Source organism: Leiobunum rupestre, chromosome 8, assembly GCF_980474605.1.
Source record: "Leiobunum rupestre chromosome 8, qqLeiRupe1.1.hap1, whole genome shotgun sequence".
Classification (NCBI taxonomy): domain Eukaryota; kingdom Metazoa; phylum Arthropoda; class Arachnida; order Opiliones; family Sclerosomatidae; genus Leiobunum; species Leiobunum rupestre.
Window position 1 is genome coordinate 49,847,779 of NC_143391.1, and position 17,498 is coordinate 49,865,276.

The 17,498-nt window shown below is 37.7% G+C and overlaps 2 protein-coding genes across 2 annotated transcripts; one reads left to right on the forward strand and one right to left on the reverse strand.

The window, feature by feature from the left end:
• The first annotated feature begins 5,040 nt into the window (after nt 1-5,040).
• LOC149933626 (uncharacterized) lies at nt 5,041-13,848 on the forward strand. The gene is made up of 7 exons (XM_090157355.1): nt 5,041-6,342; nt 6,591-7,236; nt 7,278-7,805; nt 7,866-8,016; nt 8,089-8,195; nt 8,237-9,385; nt 13,730-13,848. The coding sequence occupies exons 1-7, from the start codon at nt 5,041-5,043 to the stop codon at nt 13,846-13,848; spliced, it is 4,002 nt and encodes a 1,333-aa protein (XP_090013481.1).
• Nucleotides 13,849-14,497: 649 nt separating this feature from the next.
• On the reverse strand, nt 14,498-16,942 carry LOC149933627 (zinc finger MYM-type protein 1-like). The gene is made up of 4 exons (XM_090157356.1): nt 16,757-16,942; nt 16,514-16,694; nt 14,660-16,048; nt 14,498-14,544 (listed from the first exon to the last, which is right to left on the reverse strand). The coding sequence occupies exons 1-4, from the start codon at nt 16,940-16,942 to the stop codon at nt 14,498-14,500; spliced, it is 1,803 nt and encodes a 600-aa protein (XP_090013482.1).
• Nucleotides 16,943-17,498: the final 556 nt, after the last annotated feature.

Here is a 17,498-nt window from a genome sequence, read left to right on the forward strand (position 1 = left end):
GTCACTAAACAAGAGGCTGTTTTACACTGAAATATTTAATTTTACAATTTAAAATACAAAATTAAAAGAGTTAGCTGGAAATAGCGCGAAAGTAGACAATGGCCACTGTAGTCTTCCCCCTTAAAGCAATAAAATATACCAATAAGGTCCTAGCTTTTGTTCACAATGTAGTGACTAGCTAAATTAAATTGATAAGTGTGAATTCGGTTAAATTAATTTTTAAGTTTCTATTAAATGCAGAAGCTGTTCGTCCATTGCCGTAATATCGTAAAGCTATTTGACATTGAAGAAGTTATGAAATCTTAGGTTAAACACACATTTGACGAGGGGTGATAACTGTGATTTGAACTACATGTAACACTTTTAAGATAACTGAGTTTTTCGACGATAGCTCTGATTTGAATAATGGAAACTACATATTTTATTATAACATTGCATTTTTTAACTGTAACTTAACACTATGACTTTAAAGTCCCTTTATTAAAATTATAAATATTTGGATATACATTTAACATCCCCAGCAGCACAAAAAAGTTGGCCCTACGTCGATGGCATCACAGGGGCCTGACTAGTGGGCAAAAAGCCGGCCCGCTGGGGTCGAATGCCACCTGAGCCCGACTTATCAGATATACGTGGATCCGACTTAACTTACTGCATCATGGACCGACGTTCCGACGACAGTTGCATTGGACATTGTGCCAACGTTACGGTTTACTTTCATATAAATGTCGGCCCGACAACAGCCAACGTCGGTACGTAACGAATCCCACCTATCAGCGAAATAACATATATATAATTAAATGTAGCCCGACAACTGCCAAAGTTGGTACGTCACAAACCCCAACTGTCAGCCCCATAACACATAAATATAAAATGAGTCGGCCCGACGAATGCCCACGTTGGTACGTAAACAAACACCAACTGTCAGTCCAATAACATATTGTCGGTCCAACGGTGTTAAAAGTCGGACCAACGCTACATTTCCTCCAGAAATATAAGTAGGTCCGACGTACACCAGCGTTGGTGCGTACTGAAACCCAACAGCTACGGTGTAAAACCCATCCACCCTTTGAATTTACTAATTAATTTAATTAAACACATGTGGATTTGCATGTTTTAAAGAAATGTTTAATTCACTTTAATATCATTTATTTACTGCACAAAACTATATAGGAACTCAATTATCACATTAAACGAGTGTTTCTAACAATCAATTAAGATACAGAATACTGGCTAAACGTTTTTAGTGAAATCTTTCCGCCAATAACCAAATACGCTATATCTGGACTTTATAGAATTGTACATTTTGTATTCATCGCTATTATTTATTTGAAAAAAAAAACCGGAAAACAAATCAATGCTTTTTAAATTCGTTACATTTTACGGTGCACAAACAAATTAGATATACAAACTAGTTTAATTATAAATCCCCGTCTTGTTTTTAAGGTACAAAATAATTTTAGTTAAGAACAAATATAAACGTATGTTAATTAACATACAAGTTTGAAACTATATGTAATTGACATTAATCGAATGAAAGTCACTAACACACGACTTACACAATGAGTTCAGGTACTTAAAATGTGTATACAGGGTGTCTTAATTTGATCGGCCCAGCCATTTTTCTCAAAAACTTTAGTTGCTAGAAATGTGAAATTATCAGGATATACTCTCTCGGGGAGGAGCCTTTTCTTTTGGAACTTTCAGAAAAATCGTGAAATTTTTCAACGTTTTGAATTTGTTTTGAACGATCAATCAACAGTTGTAGAGCGTACTCGAAAACCTTAATGAAATTGGTTTGGTCAAAAACGGACAATTTTTCACTGAAATAATACGTCATGAAAAAAAAACAAGTTGGTACTACCCAAAAAGGTTTACGTCTCATGAAAAAGAAAGAGAAACCTATCTAATTTGAAATGATCGTATGTTTGTAAAGATAAAAAAGGGACTGTTTTTTAAGCCAAATCAATTTAAATAATTACTTAGAAAAAATACAATTTACATAGTAGAATTCCAGAATTCACGCGTCTTATTTTAAATGAGGTTCAATAATTCCACCGTCCGCTGCAATACAATAATACCCTATATTTAAAGTCCAAAGTCTGAAGAAATTTAAAAAAAATATATTTTATTTTACCCTTGGAAATCTTTAAAACGTAACAGTTTTTAAATATGGTTATTTCCAACACTGTTTGGCGATAGTTTTCGACTATTTCTTTTGATACGCTTTTTTCATATTAACTACCCTATTCAATTACCTCCTGTGAGCCGCGAGCGTCAGCTTCAAATTATTTGTGTCCTATTGGTTTTATCCCCAAATTGACTTCTTATATTTTCCTCTATTTCACTGAGATATGTTATATAATTCCTATTAAGGATTTTAAAATATTCTGTAGTCACCATCCTAATTTTGAAGTCAACAATTTCCTCAATTTCTATAAATATAGGTTTAATTAGGTGCAGGTGCTATAATTTGTCTTAGAATTGCTTGATTTTGGATAGTGGGTGCCATATATATTTGGTATATTCAATCTGGCAACTTTGCACTAATTTGAAGTTTACGCCACCCAAGGTCATTGAAGATACCGAGGCCCAAAACTTAAGTTTTAGCTAAGTCTTATAAGCTCGCAAATCAAACGATCTTACCTTTTATGTAGCTATTACATACATGTAGTAATTCTAAATATTAACATTTAATAATATTTTATATCATTAAAGTATTCAATTCAACGTTATTACCTGCTCATAAAGTTTACACATGCATTCAATTCTAACGTACCGACGTAGTCTAGATTATCTTGAGTTCATTTGCAGTGTTGCCGACTTATCAAGAGTTTACCCGCCAACTATTGTATATGAATAGCCTAAAAAGACTGAAAAAGTTTAATAAAAATAAATCGTGACATTTAAAAATTTGCATGATTATTATTTTTGATAAAATATGTGCGTAAAATCCTTAGATATAGTTCATCTTCGCACATTTATTGCAAGTGAAATCGAAATGATTATTTCTTCAGCCCATTTTTAAAAAAAAAAATCCCGACGTAGGCGCGACGTCGTCCCAACGATACCATGTCAAAACCCAACTATTTTCACTGGTTTAGCCTCTCGTCAAATCTTTCAGGTTTATATATTTTAAATCTGACTTCTAAGGTAATTCAATGTATTTTACGTGTAATTTAAATGCATATTTGATAAATATATGATTTATCAATGTGTGAGTTGGCCCAAAGTAGGTGTTACTCATTTTTGTTTTTAAATATGACCACGTACCAACTATCACAGATTCTCAAAAAAATGACCAAAAGCCAACTAAAAATTGACCATTTGCAATGGTCGCATTTAGGTCGGCTGTCAATCGAGACCATTAACCGACTTTCCAACCATTTCCCAAAAACCGACTAGACTGTGCTGCTGGGGATGTTCCTGCCTCATATACACATTAAATACACGAATTATTTTATAAATCTTATATTTTCTATTTGAATAAAAAATCTAAGTCGAAAGATATGCATTGCGTTTTGTTTACTACTTCATTTCATTTCAACTTTAATGAGATTTTATCACAATTTTTGATATAAATAGGACTGCATGGACTAGCAGGTATAACAGTGTTTTTTTTTTCTATTTTACGTTGATAGAATGTCAACTTTTTTTTCTAAAAATCGTTTACCTTAAGCAAAATATCATTGTTTAAATTGGTAGAGATCAGAATTAGAGTTCGTGGCAAAACGGACCAACGTGTTTTTAGAGTTGGTAACATATCAATTTATAGTCGCTTTGCTTGTAATTGGATCGGCAACTCAGACCTTTGTGAAAACTGACCAAAGTCATTTACTAGTCGGGTCATTCATCTATTTACAGTCGATGTGCTTGTTAATGGGTCGGTAATTCTGGAGTATGTAAAGTCGGGCCAACGTTGTTTCAGAGTCGGTTACGTATCCTGTTACAGTCGGATTACAATTGTATACTGTAGAGCGTTTGGGGTCGGCCGACAGTCAGCCGACTCGTTTACCCCTCGGACATTTGGACCTTAAAAAGCCTATCTGGCCGACGGTCGGCCGACTTCGTTATTTACGTAAAAAAGCCGACGTCGGCCCGACTCTGATTTGCTACAGGGGTACGTAAATATTTATATTAAAAATCTGGTCTTTTTGAGGCGGCCCGACGATGTATTAGAGTAGGTACCCTTTACTTTTTCACGTTGGCATACAGTCAAACGTCAAAGGTAGGCCGACCGTCGGCCGACCCTTTTTCGGGTAAGACATTTCAACTCAAAATAGTACGGTCGGCCGACAGTCAGCAGACAGTCGGCCGACCACAGATTTTTAATAATGCGTCGACGTATGTTGAAGAATCAACAATTAAAAACATTTTTTGATATACTTTCAGTCATTTACTTCTGTTCTTAGTAACAGTCGTATCTTATATATATAAATTCCTTGGTTTGAGTCATTCGCATAAAGTATGTCCCGTTTCCTTTAAACTAGCCAAAACTAACCCCCGTAGCACTGTATTTTTATAGTTGACCCCGTACATTGTAAAATCATGCCTACTTTGGCTTTATTTCTTCAGTGTGTAACTGGCGTTTTTTCCTAAGAAAACGTTCTGGAAAGTTTTGGGTTTTTATTTTTCATCTCTCTGCGTGAAGCGAAGCCCTGAAGACTTCTTAGTTCATTGCCCCCCTTACTTGTAATTTCAGCAGTTCCAATTTTAACCTTTCGACGGACAACACGGACTCTCCGACTCGTCTTAAACTGCCCACTTCTTAACAGTCGCGCCATTTTTGTATCTTTAATAATTTTACCATTTTTCTAATTAAAATTTAAGTTGCTATTATTTCAGTTGAGCGTCATTATTCTTTTAACGCGTAGCCACGTACTACCAAACCATTACCTTTAGATTTTCAGTAAAAATATTCAGTAAATCACCTAGTGTTATCACATAATTTGGTGCCGAAACCCGGGAAAAGTACTGGCAAGGGCGTTGTATTCATCAACTGCGTAATCACCTTTGGAATTAATTTTGGAACTCGTAACTATGGCGGACGAACTCACGCGTGTAAAAGCGAAGCGCACTAGTACCAAGCAAACTACGACGCGCACGAAAAACCTATTGGACGCGGAACTCGCGAAAGAGCGTCCGGACGATGCCACATTAGAAGGCTACTTAACCGTGATCATCGCCAAAGAAGAACTACTTCGCGATCTGGATGCCAAGATCGAAAGATTAATCTACGACGGCCCTGAACTCGAGAGGGAACTCAACGTCGCGCAGGAATATATGGACGACCTCACGATATCTCGCATACGCGCTACGCGTTATTTGGAAACATCTATTCCCGGTTTCCGTTTGAATATTCATCGTATACCATCGGAGAGCGAAACCACCATACTTGCACCGCCAAGTACCGTCAAGCTGCCGAAACTAGAAATACGTCGATTCAACGGAAAGTACAGCGAATGGCAAACCTTTTGGGAAAACTACCAGGCTCAAATCCACAGCGGAAACTTCAAGAAATCTGTTAAGTACAGCTATTTACTTTCGTATTTAGAAGGCGATGCCCTGGCATGTATAGCGGGTTTGTCTCAAACTGACGCTAATTATGACAAGGCCATCGAACTGTTGCATGGCCGCTTTGGCAATAAAGTATCAATTATTGGAGCGCATATGGAAGCACTCAGAAACTTAATTCCCGTACGCTCGTCAAACGACGTAATCGCCTTAAGAAAACTGCATGATACCTGCCGGGTGCAAATTCGAAGCCTCGAATCCCTCGGAGCGATAGATGTTACGCGAGGAAACGTAATTTGCCCTTTAATCACGAGGCGCCTTCCAGAGGATATAACTCTCGCGTTTAGCAGAGTGCACTTTTCGGCGACTCATTTGAATGTCGAAGATTTGATGTCATTCTTAGAAAAGGAAATTAGCAGTAGGGAGCGAGCCCAAGTTTTATGCGGATCCCGAGAAGCGGAACGAAAACCTACCCAGTCCAGCTATTCACGTTCTCACACCCAGCCTGAGAAGCGCGGTACCTCAAGCCTTCCCAGCGCAGGCGCCTTAACGACTAACGTAGTATCGCTTCCCTGTTTATTCTGCGATCAAAGTGACCATTTAACCTCCAATTGCGCAAGAACCACATTAGAAGAGAAGAAAAATGTGCTAGTTAAAAAGCGACGCTGTTTTCTATGTTTGCGAGAAAAACATCAGATGAGGGACTGTAGAGCTCGAGTACGTAATTGCAAGAAATGCGAGAGACGACACCATTATACTATTTGCGACCAAGATATCAAGAGCGGCGAGCAAATACACGCCTCCGAGCCTACGAGTGCGACTCCACAGGTGTGCCAACTGGTGGCCGGATTCAAGACCGCCGAGCGCTCCACGATTCTCCTTCAAACCGCCCTTGCGAAAGCTAAGGCGCCCTCTAGTGGAAAATAAATTAAAGTTCGCTGCCTTCTCGATAACGGCAGCCACGCAACCTTCATAAAAGAAAATATATCGAGAGAACTAGGCCTCGAAGTTATCGAAGAGGAGGCTTTAGAAGTCCATAGCTTTGGAAGTTCTAAACCCGTTCGCACCGTGAAAAGAAAAGTTCAACTGGAGTACTAGAAGCGTACGAGACTCCGGATATATGCGGCGCCGTATTCTCCATCCCTGGGACCGAACTAGAAGATAAATGCCGTGAAAAGGGATTGGTCTTGGCTGACACCATCTCGTCTAGCAAATCAAGAGCTGATCCACGATCCGTAGAAGTCTTAATCGGAAACAATTACATCTGGCAGATAACGGAGGGCACAAAAATTGAACGGTTTGGTACAGCTCTCGTTGCTCTCGAAACCCTATTTGGCTGGACTCTTCAAGGCCCGACTACAATGGGGACCTCCGTCATCGGTGTCAACACTATCGCCATTATGAGAGTTTCAGTCACTCCCACGGAAGATGAAAACATTTCTAATCAACTCGAGAAATTTTGGAGCCTCGAAGCTTTTGGAGTCCATGATAAAGACGACGATTCTCCCTCAGGAAGTCAAGTCTTAGAAAAATTTCAGGAAACTACTACATACCAAAACAACCGCTATAAAGTCGCCTTGCCTTGGAAAAGTAATGTCGATGATCTTGGAGAGAATTACGCAATAGCTGCCAAACGTACCGCTAACCTCGTACAAAAACTGAGAAGAGATCCTGTTCAGCTTCTGGAATATAATGACATTATCAAGCAACAATTGGAAGACGGTATCGTGGAACTCGTGAAGACTACAAAACCAAGCCTTTAGGTCCAGTATTTTACTTACCACACAGTCCGGTAATTAGACAATCGAGTCAAACCACAAGAATTCGCATTGTCCATGACGGCTCTTCTCATTCACCGGAACACGCCTCTCTAAATGACTGCGTAGAAGCTGGACCCCAGATGAATCCGCATCTCTACGACGTCACACTACGATTTCGGGAAAATCTCGTCGCATTTTCTGGAGATATCGCCAAGGCGTTTCTACAAATAGAAGTCCGCGAAGAAGACCGGGACGCTCTAAGATTCTTATGGGTCGATGTCTACAACCCAAAGGAAAGATCTACCTTTCTAGTATATCGCATCACTCGAGTACCATTCGGGGTGACGTCAAGTCCGTTTCTCCTGGCAGCCACTGTTCGTCTACACGCAAAGAAATACATCGACAGCAAACCTAAAGCCAGCGCTCTTCTCGACAAGTCGCTCTACGTGGATGATTTGATTTCTGGCGCCCATAACGACGAAAACGCATTTCAATTAATACAAGACTGGGATGAAATATTGAAGGCAGCCAGCATGCAGCTTAGAAAATGACAGAGTAACTCACCGAAGTTACGAAGTCTATTAAATAAAGATAATCCTGAAGTAACCAACAGTCAAGAGCTTACATCATTCTCGCCATCTAAAGTCTTGGGACTTTCCTGGGATAGTTTCAACGACGTACTCATATTTGACGTAGAGAACCTGATGACTTATATCAAGAACAGAGGGAGTTGGGTACTGAAGTCGGTCGCTCGGGTCTTTGATCCTCTTGGGCTAATCACACCTTTCACTGTACGTGCGAAATTAATTTTCAGACAACTCTGGAAAACCGAAAAGAAAGAAGCCCTGTCATGGGACGAAGAATTACCACCGAATCTAAAAGAGACGTTTGATGACTGGTGCGGCGAGCTCGAAGAACTTTGTAACGTGAAAGTCCACGATTTTACTACCTTGATAATCAAGATGTCAACCCCTCAAGCGTAGAGCTTCACCGCTTTACAGACGCCAGTCCCAAAGCATTCGCCACAGTAGTTTATCTTCGTTACCAAACAGGGGAGGGAGAATACGGAGTGTCGCTGGTCACATCTAAATCCAGAGTATCACCAGCCAAGAAGGTCATGTCTATTCCACGCTTGGAACTTATGGGCGCGCTCCTAGGAGCTAAATTAACAAACCACGTCATGAATACCTTGGATGTCAAGCCAGCCAGCGTCTACATGTGGATCGATTCTCGTATTGCCTTGGGTTGGATTCAAGGTTCCCCAACGAGGTGGCTAACGTTCGTAGCCAATAGAGTCAAAGATATACAGAGTATTAGTGACACGATGAATTGGCGTCTTTGTAAGGGCTCCGAGAACCCGGCTGACCTTCCGACGCGTGGCAGCAGCTTAAGCAAGCTAATCACTGATCCACTTTGGTGGCAAGGACCGCAGTTCCTTAAGGAACCATTAGAGCTTAGCACAACACCCATGATTAAAGACGATGACTTTTCGGAAGTCAAGAATGAAATGCGCAAAACAGAGAAATCTGTCACCGTTGCGATCGCCGCAAAATCTGAAGAACGTCTCATAAACATTGAACTTTTCAGCTCGCTGAAGAAACTTTACCGCGTAGTCGCGCGCGTACTACGTATTGCAAACAATCTCAAGAGGAATTCCGTAAAACATACCGGAGAGCTAAGCGCTGAAGAAATTAAACTAGCGGAAATCTATATGGTTCGAAATACGCAAGAAGAGCAATTTCCAGATGAAATTCGCCAATTAAAAGCCGAGAAGACGGTACCAATGGCATCGAAAATTCGTCTGATAAACCCTCGACTAGATGAAAATGGACTTCTTTGTCTCGGAGGACGCCTTAAAGGTAGCAATCTCTCGTACCAAGAGCGACATCCCTGGATTTTGATGCCAAACCATTTCTCTGAACTTATCATTCGAGACGCGCATGAACAAGTCATGCACGGAGGAGTCGTCATTACCACGGTCGCGATCCGAGCCAAATTTTGGCTGAGCCAAGCGCGTCGGTTTACCAAATCTGTTCTCGGGAAATGCTCCATTTGCAACTATTTTCGCGCTTCTAAGTCGGACGCAATCATGGCCCCCTTACCAGAATTTCGTACTACTCAAGCTCGTCCATATGAATTGATTTCTTAGGCCCATTATTTGATCGCGACGGAAGTAAATGCTACGTAGCATTATTTACCTGTGCCGTGACTCGGGCGGTTCACTTAGAACTCGTGACCAACCTATCAACTTACACGTTCCTCCTCGCCTTCAGGAGATTCTTGTCGCGTCGCGGTATGGTAAAACATGTTATGACGGATAACGCGAAGACTTTCAAACGCGCCAAGAGTGATTTACAAGAACTGTGGGGCTGTATCGCGAATCCAGAAATCGCGCGGTACTTCGCGAATAACCAGATCAAATGGACATTTATCGCTGAAAGAGCCGCCTGAAACTGAAACTAATAATAATAGTATTATGGAAGCCGATTTCTGTATTTAGAATTAAAATGTAAGCCCGACTTTCGGTGGCAAATAGCACGGTACGCGCGGCGAAGACTTTTCCTCCGAAACGAAAAAACTTCAGATTTAGGGTGGAAAATAGCCTCCACCATTGATGAGACTATTTACCACCGAAAGTCGGGGCTGGGTTCGTGTCGGTGGGAAATAGCTTTGTCAGCGCGATTGCGCTATTTACCCGCGATTTTCGGTGGTAAATAGATACAGGCTATTTACCACCGAAAATCAGGGGTAAATAGCAACGGCCTTATTAATATGTCAAATCTGCTATGATAAAATTTAAAGCCTTAATAATATAACACTATATAGTGTATGGCAAATCCCACTCTCGTAAATATAAATAAAACTTAATGTAATAATTGTAATAGACAATAGCCATCAATCAAGACGACGGTCAATAAATCCAATTGAACCGTATAGGAGAGAAATGTGAAGGCTCAATTAAAATAATACATTAATAATCGCCTAAAACCAAGGTGAACAGGATCGGCAACACACTAACCTCACAGTATTACCATAGGCTTGATTGGCTCCATTTTCAACACTTTTTTTTCACATGTAAAAACGACTAGAAGTCAATTACGTACCACTTAATAGTACAGCCCCAGGCTAGAATGCGCTTTGTGATTCATATACTCTTCTCCGGGTAACTGGTACTTTTCTTGCCTGGTTATGTTCGAAATATTTTACGAATACTAACATTTAAAGTTTTATATAACCCTAATCATCACGAAAACGAGATTAATTCTTATATGTATTATTCATACGGTTACTTCATAATACATCACCACATGATTTTGTAGAAAATATACAATTTTTTTGGTATGAGTGTAAATGTTCTTGTCCAATGAGGCCTACAAAACTGTTAAATGTACTATGACATTAATATTTGACCAAAATAAAATGTTTTTTTTTAAATTAAATTATAATTTTTCCAAATTTGGATCTTGGTATTGGAAAGGATATCTAACCATTTCCCACGTTAATTGTAGATTTTTTATATTATGGAACTAGAATGTCGTAAAGATCTTGAAAATGGTTGTAATGTAATATAAGGTGAGACCTTGAGCCGCAAATTGCTAATGCTGTTTAGATCTTTAATGTTAGAAATAGAATTTGGAATAGTTGGTGGAAAATCACCGTGTACATTTAAAAAAAAATGTTAATGGGGCTTATTGGGTGAAATATTATTGATTGTGCAAATCACTTAACGGTATGTCGAAATTTCCCAAGAGGAAAATACTCGAATACAACTTTTAAAATTGATTGATTGGAATAATTGAGAAACACTTTTAAGATACAGCAACAATTGCTACGATTTCTTCAAATTCTGTTCGGAATATATTGAACTCCACTAATTGTCATACCAATACTAAGGTCTGCACACCTATCCCCATACACGATCGTAAAAGAAACTTAATTATTATCTAATCAATTACAGATGGCGAAATACCAAATGTAATTTAATAACTATGCAGTGGCTCATCGTTCTACGATTAATCTTATTTCTTCCAACGCTTCTTATTTTTTTTATATTCGGAAGCGCATCTCCCTCTACAAATTTCAATGTATAAACAATTTCAGCTATTTGATGATTTATAGCCTTAACTTTTTTAAGTTCAATTACAATTTATTTAAATAGACTAGTGGTTGTTTCTACTCTGTAAATAATTAATTACACACAAATACAGGTACTTTATACAAAATGTATCCCAGGAACACGATTCTCTAAGTTTTAAAGGCAGAAACATTAACGTTAAGCCTATATTTCTTTTCGTGGGAAGAGAAAAAATTAAGGCATTTGACGGAGGAGCTGCCCGATTTTGAAGTTTCCTATGTCACTATTTTTCAACATGAACAAAATGGCACACATATTATACTCCGCGACACTTTTCCCTCCGCCTTAAAAACCCGCTGAATTGTATAGGATGCTTTTTAAGGCAGCCCAAAACTGGGGAATCCGCGTAACGTCAACTTAACGTGTACACGATCGGGATGGATCCGCGAATCGAAACTTTAAAGTCACCCATTATTTTTTGCGCATGATTATAAAATCAACCACTCGCCCGATTTTAATTTGGAGACCAGATTTTGATTCCTGGGATTTCGTAGCACTGCCCACGATATGCACATTTTCCTATTTAAATAGTTAACACCGTCAAACAATTTAAAACATCGAATCACTGTTAAAAATTTAAAGTCGCGGTGATTATAAAATCCACCACTCGCGGTGATTATAAAATCAACCACTCTTCCGATTTTAATTCTGAGACCAGATGTGGATTCCTTGCATTTCGGAGCTCTAGATTCGTTATCCACATTTTACTATTTAATTAGTTAACACCGTCAAAAATAAGTATTTAAAACATAGAAAATTACGAAGAAAGCCGGAGCCGCGTTTTCCGTATTTTACTCTTTAAACAATCGACCCATCGGAGAGGCCGGTATAATGGTTAAGGACGCGCACTTTGGAGCGAACGGGTGTAAGATCGAATGTCGCTGCCGTTAATATTTTTTTAATTTTAATTTTACTTTCAGTTTGAACTGTTTCTCTTCTTTTTATATCAAATAAATTATATTACTTAAATTCCTCGAATTATATTACTTATATTCAGTGTTCAGCGATATCGAGATACACGATAGCTAGATACGGATCTAGCTACGATTTAAGTTACTTTCTTTTAGCTACAAGATACAACTGTGGCTAAAAGGTACTACCTATTATCAGGCGAACACAGATTAATAAAAAACTTTTACACAAACCTTTTTTCTGTAACTGATTGCGAATTATGTATTTTACGAATCTAAATTTTTGCCCTTTGGTAGTTGTTTTTTTTTAGGGGCTATATCTGCAACATTCCTTATCTCTATCTCTACTGTTTTTTGTAGGTAATTTTTTAATACATCGCTAAAGATATACCAAGTACAAAGGGTGCATTTACAGGTCGCCTAACGCAAACGAACGTAATTATTATTTAGTTCGGATGGTCCCTAGATAGTGAAAAGCATTTGGCCTTTTGCAATCCGATTCCTTTACACGACGTGCGCTGGCAATTTTTGTCATAGCCGTCTGTCGATGGGCACTCTGTCAACGATAATTATTTTTCCGGGTGTAAAATTTATTTCGTTACATCAAATAAATCAAATATTAGTTTCCTAAAAACGAATAAACTCTGATAAATGTACACGAATATTCCCTTTTCCGATCAAATAGCTGAATATTCCGAAAGGGTGATGGATATTTTTCTTATTTCAAATAGTTTGCAAAATAATTGGCTCTTAAATCAAATACTTAAATTATATGGCATTCGAAATATTATTTGGTATTTAATTTTAAAAGTTGCCAATTTAATTTAAATATTCTTTTTGGTATTTGACGTGGCTAGAAAATAAATATTTGATAAAGGATTCTCAGGAGATTGTATTTGCAAACTTATAAATAATGACCGGGCTAAACGAATATTTATATACTAAGAGTTACATCTATTAAGCGCCATCTATTGCGAGCGAAAAAGAAACTACTCGTAGAAATATTATAAATAGCAGCGGCACTTATACATGTAAATACGGTTAAAACGAAATAAAAGATCCACATAATGTGGGCTTCATCAGGGAGAATACTATTTTTAAGTTAAGTTTAAAATTTTTTTCTAATTCATTTTTCCTTCCCAAAAATCGCCCAAATTTTGTCGAGATTTGGGCTATATTAAAGAAATTGTTTGATCATAGATAAACGTCAATGGTTGCCGAACTAACAGAGATCGCAACGATGGTTCAACGTAATTAAATTATATGACTTCTTGTGTACCCATACTGAAAAGATCTATGAAATTGGCTCGCATCCTTTGGAGTCAAATACAGTATCTATTTAGCACCTGTTATAAATCAATCGTGGATAGTGGCCGCTCTTTTAACAAATTTTCAAAAACCACTTATAGCCAGCGATTCCTCAATCGATTTAGATATCAGTGATGATGAGTTAGATGATTATAGAATTAGTGATATTGAACAATTACATGTAAATATGGATGAAGATTGCGATGGTAGTGACATGTAACTAAATCAAAATTAATTAACGAAAACTTGAACAAAAAAGTAGTAAGTTTTATAGCTGATAATTTAAGTACTTTTTGAACATAAAACACTAAAATTTTATAAACTTTATTCCATGACTCAATAAAACAATATCACAAAGCTTTAATACTTTGAAAATTTGGCCACTGATTACTATTTATACCCCTGTTCAGGGCCGGATTAAGGCGGTTAGCGCCCGGGGGCACTCTTCACTTGGCGCCCACTTAAATAATATTTTATATTATTGATTTTCTTAAAAAAGGTCCTCAAAATTTTAAGATACGCCCATTTGGCTGTCACCCAGGTGCAGTTGCCCCCCCCCCCCCCCACCCCATGTGAAGAACCTACCGTTTTTTCGGTTAGCTCAGCTGCATATTACAAAAGATCATACTTAGACTCCGGATGGAAACACAATTTAATGGTTTTCACGTTATAATCAAATTCAACACAGTGATTAAGAAGCCTGTGTATGATTTGTTTTACAAAAAGTGTATGCTGTGTTTTACAAAAAATTACACATTTTTTAAATTGAGTTTGATAAGTTACGTTTTAAATATTTACTTTTCTAGTTTTGTTTTCTGAAAATTTGGTTATGGTTTCTTCCCAATTTATCTGGTTAAGTAAATTAGTTTCTATTGCAAGTAGAGATAAAGAACTGAGTCTTTCTTGTGAAATGGTGCTTCGCAAATAGTTTTTCACTCTTTTAAGAGCTGAAAAAGATCTCTCCCCAGAACAATTAGAAGATGGCAAACAGAGATATAATCGTAATACTATTTCGATATTAGGAAACATACAATCTAATTTTTTTTCAATTAGCGTTTTTAATAATTCTTGAGCATTTAAGTTTTCACGATTTATTTCTATTGTAGAAAGTAATCCTTTAAAATGAAGAAGTTCAAAAGTAAGATCAGGTTCAATGTCTTCGGGGTAATAATCTGTTAATACTTTCGAACCGGATTTAATTTCTTCATTGTCAAATTTGGGAAGGTCAAAAATAACGCCGAAACGCTTTTGAATTGAATCATAACATTCCCCTCGTTTAAGAAGCTCATTTTTTAATGTATCAGTAATAACAAAAAATGTTACAATTCGCATTTTATCTTTTCCACTGATTTCAGTATCTTTTGACGATCCTTCATCGAAAGCTTTTTTACGAGTTTTTATCCTGCTAGTCTCCCACCTATAAGTAGTTTTTTCACTAAGAGCTTCAGCATCTTTTTGTAATTGATCAAACTCGACCCTTATAGAACTTACAAACATTTCTAGAGATTTGTAAACCTTCACAACAGTAGATAGTTCTGCGTTTTCGGATTGCAAAATTTTACTACTCGCGTTAAACCTTTTTAGAACTGGAGTCCAGAAAACCAGCATAAAAGCAATTTCCAAGGTAGATAATTTATCTCTAAGGGTTTTAGCTTCATGGCGAATTGCTGGTTTTTGTAAATTGTCGTTCGATATTTCATCTAAAGCGTTTTTAATTTCCTTGTAACCATTAAAAAGAGCTTCACAAGCATCATCTCGAGCCGACCATCGGGTTTCCGAAAGAGATCTTACAGTTTTGGAATCAGAATTGGTTCTCAAATGATTTGTAAGTATTTCCCATCTTTGTGTAGATGCGGAAAAAAAACCGAAGATTGCTTGAAGAAATATAAAAAAATCCGTTGACACAGTTGTGCAATCAGCTGCACAATTTCCGATTAAGTTAAGGGAATGTGCGGCACACGGTACGTAATCAGCGTACTTAGCTTCTTGACGAATACGTCCTTGCAATCCTTTGTACAACCCTGACATATTGGACGCATTGTCGTAAGATTGACCCCTACAGTTTTTTACGTCTATTCCTTGCTCTTCAAATTCTAATAGTAGCGCTTGTAACATATCAAGGCCTTTATGACCGACTGAAGGCATGCATTTAAAAAAACGCTCTACAGGAGTACCGTCTCGGAGAATATATCGAAAAATGAGAGTTAATTGATCGATTTTTGCAATGTCGGGGGTAGAGTCTACACTGATTGCAAAGTATTTCGCAGTTTTTATTTCGTGTAGTATCACATGACGAACACGAGCACTCATGATTTCTATAAACTCGTCACATATAGTTGAAGAAATATATGAGGTGTGTCCTTTTCCCTTATTTGCATGATTAGTCAAGTGTTTAGCTAAAAAGGGGTCAAACTCTGCAACTAATTCCAAAGTTCCAAGATAATTACCATTGTGTTTTGAACCAATTATTTCGTTTTCTCCCCAAAAAGCAAGGCCTCTTGAAGCCAAAAACTTTATTGTTGCAACCACTCTTCGCAGAACATTCCTCCAATATTGTATTTCAGTTTAGAGTTGTAACTTTAAATAGCTATCAATTTTTGGATGTCTACCATTAGAGCGTAGCACAAGTTTACTCTGAGAAGTTGTGTGATTGTTATTTTTTTCATGCGACAAAATCCTTTCGTTTACTTTTTTCCAATTTTTAAAACCATCTGAAGCCAAAGAGGAGTCGGATGTTACTGTTTGCTTATCCGAAAAGAGTAAGCATGCCGCACAATACAATGCGTTTTGAGACTTTGAATACAGCAACCAAACTCGGACTTTTCTTTCGCCATTTACCAATTTTCGAGTGAAAATATCCCTAGATTATTGTCTATGTTTTTTACCGATTAGGCGCTTCGTCTCTAAAAAGTTTATATCGTTTACATTTTGTATAACGGGGTGAGCCGCAAATAGATTTCTAGTATTGTCATCAATTTTCCAAAGTGCTGGGTCATTTCCTAAATGTTTAGTTAAATGAACTGCCGCCCCACTCTCTTTGGTCTCATTTTCAATCTCATTGTAATCCTGATCCTCATACGATAAATCAATAGATACGTTAGTTTCTTTGGCTGAGTCTCGGTGATTACATTTGATTGACCCTCTGAATCTTCGGACTCTTCCGCGGCTTCCTTGTTCTGCGAATGTTTGGAAATGAAATAGGACGTAATTTTCGGTACTTTTTCTAAAACTTCTTGTTCTCTTTTCGATTTCTCAGCTTCTCGTTTTCTATTTTGGGCTCCACTTAGTTTTGTTTTGGGTGTTTTTTCATTCATTATGATAATAATTTTTAATTTCACTTTTTCATTTAAAATAACTATCTATAAACAGTGAATTCCAATTCTTTGTTAGTCTCACAGTCTCACTCGTGACTCGCCTCCGTCGCCTAAATAATTTATAAATGTGAAATTATTATATTAAAAATGTGAAAGGTTACTGTAGACGAAGCGACAGTTAGCGACTGAGATTGCTAACACGCCACGGCGTGACGGCCCACGGTAGGAAGATTCGCAGATGAGATATAGTCAGAGTAGCGATACATCTGGTGCGAAGACAGTGTGGCATATCGAAACACAACTGCCATAAAATCTACCGCCGACAGTCGCAGTACCGTGGCTGTCGTTCATTTCAAAGTTGTTGTTGTTTTTTTGTTTTTTTTTTCAAATAAAGATTACATAAAACTTACCTACTACTCTTTTAAATCTGAAAGACTGAAAGACAAAACAAACTAGCAATTTCGCAAAGTTAAATGGTTATAGAAAAAGATATCTACATTCATTCCTGTCAACTATTCGTATAAATTTAACTGACGACTTTCTTATTTTCCGTGAG

Excerpts from the sequence above, each read along its gene's own strand:
- LOC149933627 (XM_090157356.1), bottom strand. The coding sequence starts at position 16,942 with ATGAATGAAAAAACACCCAAAACAAAACTAAGTGGAGCCCAAAATAGA. Across the intron at positions 16,695-16,756 it reads ATTCAGAGGGTCAATCAAAT|GATTACAATGAGATTGAAAA; the intron begins GTAATCACCGAG and ends TATGAGGATCAG. Across the intron at positions 16,049-16,513 it reads AGAGACGAAGCGCCTAATCG|TTGCAGAGTTTGACCCCTTT; the intron begins GTAAAAAACATA and ends CTTTGGAATTAG.
- LOC149933626 (XM_090157355.1), top strand. The coding sequence starts at position 5,041 with ATGGCGGACGAACTCACGCGTGTAAAAGCGAAGCGCACTAGTACCAAG. Across the intron at positions 7,237-7,277 it reads CAAGCAACAATTGGAAGACG|GTCCAGTATTTTACTTACCA; the intron begins GTATCGTGGAAC and ends CCAAGCCTTTAG. Across the intron at positions 8,196-8,236 it reads CGGCGAGCTCGAAGAACTTT|ATGTCAACCCCTCAAGCGTA; the intron begins GTAACGTGAAAG and ends TTGATAATCAAG.